Genomic DNA, 12,476 nt, shown 5'->3' with positions numbered 1-12,476 from the left:
GTGTGTGCGTGTTTGTGTCTGAATCTTCCCTTAACCTGCCTCCTCTTCCCTGGTCGTCTCCTGTCTGCTGCAGTATTTCAGCTACAGTGTAGTGCTGACCCTGCTGGCCTGCTCCGTGTTCCTCCACATCAGCAGCATAGGGAAGCTGGCTCTGATGCTGTTCATCCAATTCACGTTCCTCCTGCTGGTGGAGTGGCCTCAGGTGGCCTTGTTTGACAACGCGGACCTGCTGGTCATCGCCAACCCACTGTGAGTCCCCTGCTAGGAACACACATGTATACCATCACATACGGTTACACGCACTCTTTCCCAATTTCCAAACTCAATAGTTTAGCGCTTGTCTCACAACAGTGTGGTTTAGTCTGGACATGGCCTACTTTGATACGATAACTTTTAGATTCTAAAGGACCTACTTTCTCACTAACCAGTTGGGCTCTATTCCTATTTTTGAATATGTTCTAAATTTGTTTCCTCAGGCAATTATCACCTGTTAATGACTCCCTACAGCAGTAAGTTACCCTCTTGTTATTTTTTACTGCTTAATTTCAGTGGTTAACATACGTTGTAGACGTTTGACGTTTTTGTCATTTTTTTCTAGGTCTGGTTTCAATGAAACCGCAGAACAGTGGTGAGTAGCTTTCATTTGACGGCGGTTTTAGTATGTGACGGGTTGCACACATTTTACTTCAATCCGAGATCCTCGATCACGTCTCTTATCAACCCCTATTTTTTTCTTCTCAGCCTAGAGAGCGTGACCAAGGTATCCTTAAAGGTCATGACCCCTGTTATCTTGACGGTGTTTGTTCTGGCTCTCTACTTGCACGGCCAGCAGGTGGAGTCCACCGCCCGCCTTGACTTCCTTTGGAAGCTGCAGGTAAATGACACTTGAGCTTAAAAATAAGTGGATGTGCGTAACAAAACTGGAGCTACTTTTAAGGTCACCAAAAGACAAAGGCCTTTTAGCTAAGGTCACAAAGAGACCTTTTTGAGGCAGACATTTTGACTGGTCATGGCAGAAAAGAACCGTGTTGATAATGGCTCCGGTCCATTCAAGTATGCCAGTAAGCATAATACCACGAGCCTGAAAACTAAAGCACAGGAATCCAGTCATCCTTCATTTTATGTTTTACACTTTTGTTTTGGGCTTTTGTTTCAAGTCAAACTATCATGCATGGAGAAAAAACAACACATGACTACTTCATGAATCAAGTCACATCACAGTGAGACTAAGCAACCGCATCTCTCCCCGTCTCTCACCAGGCCACGGAGGAGAAGGAGGAGATGGAGGAGCTGCAGGCATACAACCGCCGCCTGCTCCACAACATCCTGCCCAAGGACGTAGCCGCCCACTTTCTTGCACGGGAACGCCGGAATGACGAGTTGTACTACCAGTCGTGCGAATGCGTCGCTGTCATGTTTGCCTCCATCAGCAACTTTTCTGAGTTTTACGTGGAGCTGGAGGCGAACAACGAGGGCGTGGAGTGTCTCAGGCTCCTCAATGAGATCATCGCCGATTTTGACGAGGTGAGATGAGGCTAAAGCGTGTGAAAAAAAAAATGCACATTGAATTAGTGTAGAAAACGTTTGCTGAATATATTCAGCTGTGTTCGATGCCGTATTGCCTATTTGTGGTTGTTTGTGTTGTTCTGCCGCCATAAAAGTTTGCGTTCCTCGCCTCTAGATTATCAGCGAGGAGAAGTTTCGTCAGCTGGAGAAAATCAAGACCATCGGCTCTACCTACATGGCAGCCTCTGGCCTCAATGACTCCACTTACGACAGAAAAGGTCGTTCACACATCCTGGCTCTGGCCGACTACGCCATGAGGCTTAGAGAACAGATGAAATACATCAACGAGCACTCCTTCAACAACTTCCAGATGAAGATAGGTAAGCCTGCAAGGAAGCAGATATTAACCGCGAAACGTCATGTGATAAAACTTTAAAATTACTTTCTATTGCAGAGGTGAATCAAATGTATCCACTGCCTCAGAGTCAACATTATAATTGAGGGAACATGGTGTAATTAGCATGACGTCACATGGCCAGGTGTTTTGCTCTCAGGGTTGAACATGGGGCCGGTGGTAGCAGGAGTGATTGGAGCCAGGAAACCCCAGTATGATATCTGGGGGAACACAGTCAACGTGGCCAGCCGGATGGACAGCACAGGAGTACCAGACTGCATCCAGGTACTGACCCCCAACTTCTCTCAGCACGACATCGGCATCAGCAGTTTGCAACTTTATGTTCCCAATGAGCATTTTGTAATTATTTCTAAGTGAATCAGCCAATGCAAAATACTGATCCAATTACTGATCATTATGCGGTTATCATTAGTCATGCAATATGAAAGTGTGTGTCAGTTATGTTTACTCATAAACATAACTGACACAACTGACATAACTGACACACATAAAGGGCCCTTGAGCAAGAATCCCTGGCTCTACGCCCTTCTGGAGAAGAGCATTATTCTATTCTTAAAGGCAGATGAGTGCTGTCATTCAGGTTAGGTAAGTTCTTTATTGTCTGTGATTCATGGAGCTGTAGTGAGTTCAAATTTAGAAATTAGGCTTTTGCAAAGATTATAATCAAAACAATGCTGCCACCTGCTGAGCAGTATCAGCTACTGCAAGTAAAATGGATTCATTACTTTTACCATCAAATATTAGACACATATGGAAACGTCCACTTTGGGTATATTTAACCAGCAATCATCAACTATGTTATTAACACAGGAGCACAGCAAATCTTCACATTAGAGATAAGTCCAAAATATATTAAATTAATAGAGACAATTTCCCACCTTTCTAAAGTTAGAACTAGGCAATATTCTGTTCTTATTGTATGCTTGATAAATAACTCAAATTATTGTTGTTGACTGATTTCCAGTCAATTCACCATTTCAGCCGTAGTAGATAAGTCGATGTTTCTCTGTACTGCTACACAAAATATACCACTTTCTCAAACCCCTTTTCTATATCTCATCTGTGGAGACACCTGAGGCAGATCAATCAACGAGAAACGGGGACTGACAGTGTTTCGCTGTGTCTCACATTCCGGGTGTCAAAATGTCCCCGTCCTCCCTTAGGTGACCACGGATCTATACCACGTGCTGGTCAACAACGGGTACCAGCTGGACTGTCGAGGTGTTGTCAAGGTGAAGGGGAAGGGGGAGATGACCACTTACTTCCTCACCAGCGGTCCTGCGGGCAGTTAACCTCAGGCAGGCCGACCGCAGCGTGACTCCCACTGCACTGACGAGCCGGAGACTGCAGAGACACAGAGAGTGGTCAGCTCGCGCTGATGAGCGTCAAAGCACGGTGCGAACACGCCGGGGACAGGAGAGAAGAGACAACGGACACGAGCCCGGCACGTCGGTATTTTGTCGAGTGCTCTGATACGCGCGCACACGTAGGACGTTGTTCATGTTTTCCCAAGCTGAGATCACAAAGCCCAGTTGCCTTAGGACGGAAGCGACTTTGCTTGTGTATGTGAGCAATAATACAAGTATTTCATCTGTAGTCGATATTTATTTTGGTGCGGATGGATTTATGGTATGACCTTGTACAAAAAAAGGAGTATATATACAAAAAAACTTGACTTAAAAAGATATTATGCAAGGACAACATCGAGGATGAAAATGACCAAAGAACAAATGTTAGTTATGAAACACACACTTATGATTCTGTTCAATGGTACGTAAACCTAAGTAGTTATTCATCTTTTGGCATTAAAGGCCACAGTAATGTCACTGTCATCGATAGGGATGAACACTTTTAATGCTGTGGACTTATTCATGAAGGAGATCAGAGGCACACATTCGCAGATAGAAAACCCTCACAATAACCTTGGCTTGGACTTGTGTGTTTCTTATCAGGGCCTTCTTTGTTTCGTTTAGCCTGTGATTAGCCAGAGTCTGCACACAAGGCTGTTTGTGCTCCACTGAAATGTGCGATCGATTACTCGCTCCCCGCAATGTACCTTTGGTCAAAGCCCAAAACAAGAAGTACGAAATGAAGGAAGAACAGTTGCATTAGTATCCCGGTACTGAAGAGAGATTCATCAAACTGCTATGAAATGTTTTGTATAAGTGTGGGTGAGAACCGCGTGTCTGGCTGTGCGTGTGTGTGTGTGCGTTTGTGTGTGTGTGTGTGTGTGTGTGTGTGGGGGGGGGGGGGGGGGTAGGGGGGATGAGCACACATAGCTAAACGCTGATCTTTACCTAGGAGCATACTGTAACTTTTCACTGTGAGGTTTTTATGATACTGTATGACGATGCTTTTTGCCAAACCGGTTGCTGCAAGGCATGTTTTATATTATTCCTCAGAGTTGTGTCCTCGGAGTCCTATTCCTGATTTCTCGTGTCAAAACGCTAATTTGAAGAGAGTCGTGTGCACTGCGCCTTTTACTGGTCTCTGATTTTGACTGATTTCACTCCAACTTAAATAAGCAAAAGCCTATGAAGCGTTTATTTTGTATTGTGTTACAACGTGTCAACATAAAGCGGTTTGCCGATGGCTTCAGGATAAACTATTTGCAGGAATTATTTGTCTGCTCACAAGTATTGCCTTGAGATTAAACAGTTACAAGATCTGCATACTTCATGGACCAACATTCACAACTTTACACAACAGTATTTGACCCCATCTGGTTATAATGGCACATGGAGGCTTGTAACCCCCTAAAATTAGTGTTTTCAAACAATAATCATATGAATGTATGTAATGACTACCAACTTTGTCCACAATAAACTACTTCTGAAGGAAAACGCTATACATCGCCTTTACTAGAGGCCAAATTGATAGGACACCTGTTGAAAAGTGATGGTATTTTACATTTAGACGACGATTAGACACATTTAGACACCTTGTGTTACGATATCTCACATTTCTGTCCGAGCCCAAAAAATGCTGCCTTCAAAGGCTACGGAAAAAAAAACCTTGCTTTCCTTAAAATGAAAGGTCAACTAAACACTTGTGTTTTCCTTTAAAAAGTGTAAGAAATAGTGCAATGATTTACTTGATTAGTTCACCCCTGGACTATAAATAATAAATTGCTGTTTTTGCATTGATTGTGTTTATCAGATTTCTTCATTTATTTATTCCTGTGGAGGCTTTGTAAAGAAGTGGTAGTAAACCGCTCAGCGAGCTCCCGTGTCAATCAGCAGTCTGCAATCAGGATTTCTCCTTGTGACAGTAACCTGAGAGAAGCCTCCTTCTCCTTTTCTGAATAAATCAGTCTACAGTTTCAAGAGGGTGGTACAGGAGAGCATTTAATTGCTTGCACATGAATAATGAATTTCTGTTGAGGTAATGGCAATGTTCACTCACAGCACTCTATGCTGAACATTAATTAAGCATCATGAATTCCTACTAATCCCTGATGAAAAAGCACCAATGTTATAGGCTCAGGATACAGGGACTGGTCTTTGAACTTACATTGTAACTACATAGCTCATCATGATCACACTTTTTATTAATATCAACTATTTTTTATTTATTTCTTTGTATAAGTCTGTTTTTGTTTTGATTATATCCACTCTATCATTATATCATATTATTATCATATTAATGATTATTTCACTTTTTATTTGCGTGTTAAATGTTTCCCGATGGAAGGGCTCTTTGAGGCTCTTGGAGGGTCATGGAGGCTCTTTGAGGCTCTTGGAGGGTCTCGGCGGCTCTTGGAGGGTCATGGAGGGTCTCGGCGGCTCTTGGAGGGTCTCGGCGGGTGTCGGCGGGGCGGGGAGCGGCGCGTCGAGGCGGCGCGCGGCCGGCAGGGGACTCCCCGCCTCCCCGCAGCTAATCATCGCAACTAATGGCACCTGCTGGGCTGAGAGGGGAAGCCGGCAGGCAGCGCAACTGCCGCGTCCTGGTTCCGCAGCTCGAGGCTACAGTCGACCAACTCCGGGGCAGTGGAGAGACACCTGGGGGCCGCTGAGAGCGTCGGGAAGGGGGGCGACGACCGCTTCTCGGGCAGTTTTGGGGTAAGTAGCCGCAGTTGCATTGAAATAAGCATCTTCTCCGCGTCATCCGCCGCACAGAATGGCAGGTCTCATTTCTACAGCCGGAAAAAACACTCACAAGATTTACACCAGATGCTCTTCCTCTTTCACTTTGCTGTGAAACGTTTTGCGGAATTGCGTCCGTTCACTTTATGTTGTGCGCTTGTGTTTCAAGTTGCTTTCAGTGTGATTACTTTGTTTGATTTGTAAAATGTGACAAGCACCCGACATGAAGATGCTTGACTTTGTTCCGAGTGGATCATTTGGCAGATTAAAAATAGTGAATCTTCTGTTCAAATATTGTTTTTCCTTCCTCCCGTGTGGTCTCTGGTGACCAAAAATGTGGGTTGACTGGTTACCGTTACCGCACACAACTTCAGAATGGGTAGGAGTTGTTTCATTTTTGTTGGAAACTAACTTTCCCCCCCCAAGAAGTTTCCTCTTCAATCAGTTATGAAGGGGGCCCGGCTTGAGAATGGAGTAAACAAATAAATGAATTATGAAGTAAGAGTCTCTAACCGAACATAGAGATCACCTCCTGACACGCAGAACTCCTCCATTTCAAAGCCTATCCTGTTTCACCTGGCAGGAAACCGGCCCCTGTGCCGGTTGGGTGACGTCGGGGACCTGTCACGCTCCACGTAGCAAACTCTACTTCCTGTAGCAGGTGGCAGCGGATCACTAAGGGTGAGGTGGATTAGCGGCGGGGGGTCCAAAGCGGAGGGGGTTGTCCGTGGCCAACAGGTGAGGGAGTGGCCGCTTGATCCGGCCGGCCAACCCGCCGCCACGTGGGTCCTGGAGGACTGTTGGCCAGAGCAGGTGGATTCAGGTGTTTATTGAGAGGCGTGGTGTGTTTGTTCGCACTCTGGCCTCCGTCAGCCCCGTGGGACTATTTCCCAAAGAGACAATGAGGAGGGTTGTGCGCAACATTTTCCGCTGCTTGACTTGGACCGACGCACAAACTGGTTAACGGAATGTTTTTCCTGTTTGTCCGCATTACTTACCTGGATGCTCAGTGAGTAAGAGCAGGTAAGGGTTACGGAGGAGTTGGTTTTGAATCCAGGGTTTCCCGTGCTTGCTTGGAACTACGAGGTGACGTGAACCATCGTTTTTGTAGTAAATGGTTTTCTCTCTTTTGACAGCTTCAAGAGCGGCGCATTCTGAAACATGCGTCTGTTCCTACGCCGACGTATATCCCCCCTGAAACTGGTGCTCCTCGGGGGGACGTTCTTCCTGGTGGTGCTGGTGGTTCTCCAGAGGGATGTTGGGTCTTCTTCTGGTGCTGGTGACCCCTGGTTTAAGGAGCTGGCGGACCAGAAGGATAAGGTGATGGTCATAGTCCGGGAGGCCGTCAACAACATTGGTTTCCAGATCGGAGCTCCGCAGGAACCGTCAGTGCAGCAGCAGCAGCCCACCGTGGACGCCAAATGCCTTCCCGGATTCTACCTCGAGTCTGAGCTCAAACCTCACCTGGAGAGACCTCCTCAGGACCCCACAGCCCCCGGGGCTGACGGGAAAGCGTTCGCCAGGGACAACATGTCCCCAGACGACGTGAAGGAGAAGGAGGAGGGAATGACGAGGCACTGTTTCAACCAGTTTGCCAGTGACCGTATCTCGCTCAGCCGGAGCCTCGGGGATGACACGAGGCCTTCAGAGTAAGGACACGTTGTCAAGATAATCTGAGGTAGTTTTGATTGTGCCGACGTGTAAACGGCGGGCCAGATAATATACCGGGTCACGCTCAGAGCAGTCAATTATTTACGTAACGCGCCTTGAGCAATTTCGTTTTCGAAAAAGCGTTTTAAGTGAGTGCTGTTTGCTCAATGTGCTGATCCGAGGGACCACACCTTGTATATCTAACAACGATCTGTCCCACGCGGCTGTCACTTTCATTTCATCAGATGTTTCCTCTCACTTTTACACACGCTTCTTTGTCTCTGTGTCCTCTGACGTGGCTGGCCGGGCTCAGATGCGTGCGGAGGACGTTTCGTCGCTGTCCTCCCCTGCCTACCACCAGCGTAATTATTGTCTTCCACAACGAGGCCTGGTCGACCCTCCTCAGGACGGTCTACAGCGTCCTGCACACGTCTCCTGCCGTGCTGCTCAAAGAGATCATCCTGGTCGATGATGCCAGCGTTTCAGGTAAAAATGTCAATGTACACTAATGACCTCACTCGCAGGAAATTATGGGTTCATGATTTCATTAGTTCATATTTCCGCTCTTGTCGGGGCAGGAAGTGAAGAGCATATTTGTAAAGCGGGTCAGTGGGTCATCCCACCTGTTGATAGCTGGGACGTAGAGGTTTCAATAAAGCTAAAGTAAACTACATATTTGAAAGAGCAGCAGAGTAAGTAGGAAGCTGCCGGTGCTCAGCAGTGTAGAAAAGCAGTCATGGCGAAAAGAAAACAGGCCTCCCAGTGTAGCACTGACATTTTATAAGCAAAAGCTGAACACTTACTGGAACACGTACTCACAGTTAACTGGGAGTGTTTCAGAGAAAAGTTAAACAGTCAAGTGAAGAAACCTTTTCAAACGGCATGACGGGGAAAGACAACAGCAAGGTTCTTCAGAAAGGTACAGGCTGGGCACAGGAGCACAACACCAGTTATAAGTGATTCATTAGCAGCTTGCAGACAGAATAACAGGCAGGTGGGCCGACACAAATTGAAATTATGTGGTGTGTTTTACTTTGCACAAGGCTGGTCACATGCTTTGCATATGAGCGCGTCAGTTATGTTACCTTCTGTAAGTACATAACCCTTCCCCTTTTTGCTGTGACGTTCTGTCATCGTTTTGGTCAGATTGATTAAAACTGAAACCTTTGCGGAAATGTGCGGTGTGCATTGTAGTAAATACTGTGATCCAGATTCACTGGTGACGTTTCCACTTCATGCTACTAATGTTAATGTTTCTTTTTCTTATCTCCGTCAGATGCTTTTATCATTTGACCTATTTCTTAGTAGTAATGCTGAAAAAAACTAGTTTCACTCCAAACTGAGTGTGAGTGCGATATGAGTGTGGCGGTAACCACATCCAACATTGTCACTGTTCTAAACAAAGACGAAAACCTGATGATGTTTTAATTTTCCCAGATCACCTGAAGAGCAAACTGGATGAATTTGTGGTTCAGTTTAAGATTGTCCGCGTTGTGAGGCAGCGGGAGAGGAAGGGCCTCATCACTGCCAGGCTGCTGGGGGCCAGCATTGCTCAAGGCGAAATCCTCACTTTTCTCGACGCACACTGTGAGAAAACGCACACGTACACAATCACATTGGCCGAAATAGGCATTTTTTTTAAAGCAGCCATGTGTCGTTCATTGGAACAACAGCAGGAACCGGGTTGGGAGCTAATGTGTTGTTTTCCCTCTTTATTGGATTTAAATTTCACAACTTTCAAAGCATCACTTTAGCTTATAAACGTTTTGTAAGAGTGTTTTTTTAGGTTAAAAGCTTAATTAATACGTCTGTGTTCGACCAGAAAATGTGACTAAGATCTATGATTTGACTCTGCATAAACACCTGCTTCAGTTACAAACACATTATTGTGATAGTACCATGTTTAGCTATCGAGCAGCGCATCTATTTTAGACCATTTTCAAGCAGTTCAAACGTCAGTCCTAGTTGATTTTAGAATCGATTGAGTGAAATCAATGGTACATTTCTTTCGTAGATAAACAGTCTGGAGTCTTCTAATTCAGAAATGGTTCCATTTTGGACAATGAAGAAAAACTGCAATATACACACACACAGTTTGTCTGTTTTGTCACTCATATCAGTCAGGATGCATAAGTTGCTCTGAAGGTCCCTCTGTCCTTCCTCCCCGTCTAGGTGAGTGTTTCCATGGTTGGTTGGAGCCGTTGTTGGCTCGCATCGTTGAGGAACCCACTGCCGTGGTTAGTCCAGAGATCACAACCATTGACCTCAACAACTTCCAGTTCAACAAGCCCGCGGCCTCCAACCGCGCCTCCAACCGAGGTAACTTTGACTGGAGCCTGAGCTTCGGCTGGGAGGCGATCCCCGAGGACGCAAAGAGGCTGCGCAAGGATGAAACCTACCCTGTAAAGTAAGAAGGATCGTGTTGGTGTCGCTCAAACCACCCTGAATCAAACCAGTGTCTAAAGCTTTGATCTGCCTCTGAACATTTCAGAACACCCACTTTTGCCGGAGGTCTTTTCTCAATCTCAAAGACGTACTTTGAACACATTGGAACATATGACGACAAGATGGAGATCTGGGGGGGTGAAAATGTGGAGATGTCCTTCAGGGTCCGTCTCTTTGTCTGTACTTCCACACGTAGTTCCACACGTCGTCGTCAGGTTAGAGTTTGAATATCAAGCCGCATCAAATGTGATTCGCAGGTGTGGCAGTGTGGGGGTCAGCTCGAGATCATCCCTTGCTCTGTGGTGGGCCATGTCTTCCGCACCAAAAGCCCCCACACCTTCCCCAAGGGCACAGAGGTCATCACTCGCAACCAAGTCCGCCTGGCTGAGGTCTGGATGGACGACTACAAGAAGATCTACTATCGCCGCAACAATAACGCTGCAGTCATGGCCAGAGAGGTGAACTGCTAACAGCACGTGGATACGGGGACATGCGCTGCCCCTCTTTCACGACACTTTTAATTCTTGACGAGGATATTTTGTGTGTTTTTCTAACATTGCTCCTTGTGTGTAGCATAACTTCGGGGACATAACCGATCGCCTAAATCTGAGAGAGAAGCTCAAGTGCAAGAACTTCACCTGGTACTTGAACACCGTTTACCCAGAGGCCTTCATTCCAGACTTAAACCCAGAAAAGTCTGGAGCAGTAAGTCAAAGCTTACATTTGTCTCTGTTTGCGTATAATATGACGCCGCTCGTGTTACAAATCCGCTGCTGTATCTTTGTTATTTGTGTCTGCGTTTACACCAGATTAAAAATTTAGGATCTAACACCTGTCTGGACGTTGGGGAGGCAAACACTGGCGGTAAAGCTGTGATCATGTACCAGTGTCACAACATGGGCGGCAACCAGGTGCGGTCTCTAATGACTCACAAAATGTGAACTTAAGATGATTTGTTCTGTGGGACAGTTGGATCTCTGATTTGTATGATTATCTCTTCTAGTACTTTGAATACTCATCTCATAAGGAGCTGCGTCACAACATTGGAGCTCAGCTGTGTCTTCATGCCATGCCCCAGTCAGAGCCAGTGTTGGTCCACGTCTGTGAGCTGAAGGGGAAGGGCACCCGTTTGGCCCCACTACAGGAGTGGGTCTTTACGGAGGTGAGGGACATTTGAGGTGGAAGTTGAAATTACGTTTTGTATCCCATTTGTCTGCTTAATATGAGGTTGCAACTAGCTGCTGCTTAGCTTAGCATACAATCTGGGTAAAATGGGCAAACGTTGAACCTCCTGACTGTTGTTGTCGCCGTGAGGTTGCCAGGCAACAAGCCGAGACTACATAAAGACGGGCACGCAGCCAAGAAGCATTTGGATACAAAGAAGCATATTTAATGGAATGCAGAAGTGAAGCTAAGCTAACCAGCTTACGGCTGTAGCTATATAGACAGTCAAGAGGGTAGTATTTATCTTCTCTAACACGGAGAGCGAGCAAATAAGCGCATTATCCCAAAATGTCTCTTTATTAAACATAGTTTTATTAAAGGAATAGTTGAAATGTAATTTATTGGTATGTCAACATAAATTTAAGCTTCTGTTGTGATTCACCTTTTTCTATGACGCTAATCTCTAGGAAAAGCTGCTGAAGAATCCCAGTACTGGAAAATGTTTGCGGCTGGTTGGAGGCAAGCTTCAGATGGACCAATGTAATACCGGCGACCTCTACCAGCAGTGGACCTTCAGCTGACCTCCCCGTCTGCCCATTAGGTGACCTCGTGTCCCCCTTCCTCAGACTCTGGTCTCAAGAGCCATCTAGAAGGCCTCCTTGCCGTGGAGCATGGGGCATATGGCTATTCTGAGTGGCTGGTGAAATGTGGAGGACAAAGAGAAGACAGTTGGAATCTGTTGAAGACGCTCGGGTTAGCCGTGACTTGTTTTTAGATTTATTTATGATGGACAGAGACCTGTCTAAAGGTGGATGGGAATTTTGAGAAACTGAACTGTGGGGCGATGGGAGTGAACCGGAATGATCACACTAAAACTCCGGTTTGTAAAATAACGTTAATGGCGTAATAATGTTTTAGTTAAATTTTTATTGTCTGACAATGAATGTTGAAACGTGATTATGAATATGTGGCGCATTGGAAATCAAGAGATGTCTGTTTTTTTAAAATAAAAATGATTTGTTCTGTCAGATAAATGAGCTTCTTCCATCACCATAAGTATCTGGAAATCAAGAGGTGGGCCTTTACGTCAGGATGTTTGCACTAGGGCAAAAATCTTAACAATTTTTTTTTGCTGGTTAATTGTTTAACAGGATAATATTCAGAGAATGATTGACTCACTGTGGTTATTGCTGATACAAATATTAACTAAT

General features: G+C 45.6%; 2 protein-coding genes across 3 annotated transcripts in view; both read left to right on the top strand.

Annotated features, from left to right (window-relative positions):
* Positions 1–5,067, top strand: part of LOC120829083 (adenylate cyclase type 6) — a 38,463-nt gene extending 33,396 nt beyond the window's left edge. Inside the window, exons 17-24 of the mRNA XM_040192896.2 lie at positions 74–249; positions 477–509; positions 599–628; positions 742–874; positions 1,261–1,524; positions 1,682–1,886; positions 2,061–2,185; positions 3,085–5,067. Coding sequence (XP_040048830.2) covers positions 74–249; positions 477–509; positions 599–628; positions 742–874; positions 1,261–1,524; positions 1,682–1,886; positions 2,061–2,185; positions 3,085–3,213 — 1,095 coding nt within the window. The 3' untranslated portion in view covers positions 3,214–5,067. The remainder of the gene's footprint in view (positions 1–73; positions 250–476; positions 510–598; positions 629–741; positions 875–1,260; positions 1,525–1,681; positions 1,887–2,060; positions 2,186–3,084) is intronic.
* A 679-nt stretch (positions 5,068–5,746) lies between these two features.
* On the top strand, positions 5,747–12,299 carry galnt6 (UDP-N-acetyl-alpha-D-galactosamine:polypeptide N-acetylgalactosaminyltransferase 6 (GalNAc-T6)). 2 transcript variants are annotated; one of them, XM_040192917.2, is made up of 11 exons: positions 5,747–5,982; positions 7,143–7,655; positions 7,970–8,142; positions 9,094–9,243; positions 9,829–10,063; positions 10,148–10,265; positions 10,359–10,559; positions 10,675–10,806; positions 10,911–11,012; positions 11,105–11,263; positions 11,733–12,299. In XM_040192917.2, exons 2-11 carry the CDS (start codon positions 7,168–7,170, stop codon positions 11,844–11,846), a joined length of 1,872 nt encoding a protein of 623 aa, XP_040048851.1. In that variant the 5' UTR covers positions 5,747–5,982; positions 7,143–7,167; the 3' UTR covers positions 11,847–12,299. The 2 variants fall into 2 exon arrangements, with proteins under 2 accessions (XP_040048851.1, XP_040048852.1); XM_040192918.2 differs by having other exon boundaries at positions 5,867–7,029.
* Positions 12,300–12,476: the final 177 nt, after the last annotated feature.

Source organism: Gasterosteus aculeatus, chromosome 2 (assembly GCF_964276395.1).
Source record: "Gasterosteus aculeatus chromosome 2, fGasAcu3.hap1.1, whole genome shotgun sequence".
In the NCBI taxonomy this organism is placed as follows: Eukaryota; Metazoa; Chordata; class Actinopteri; order Perciformes; family Gasterosteidae; genus Gasterosteus; species Gasterosteus aculeatus.
The sequence above is the reverse complement of the archived record's forward strand: the minus strand, read 5'-3'. Positions and strand labels throughout refer to the sequence as shown.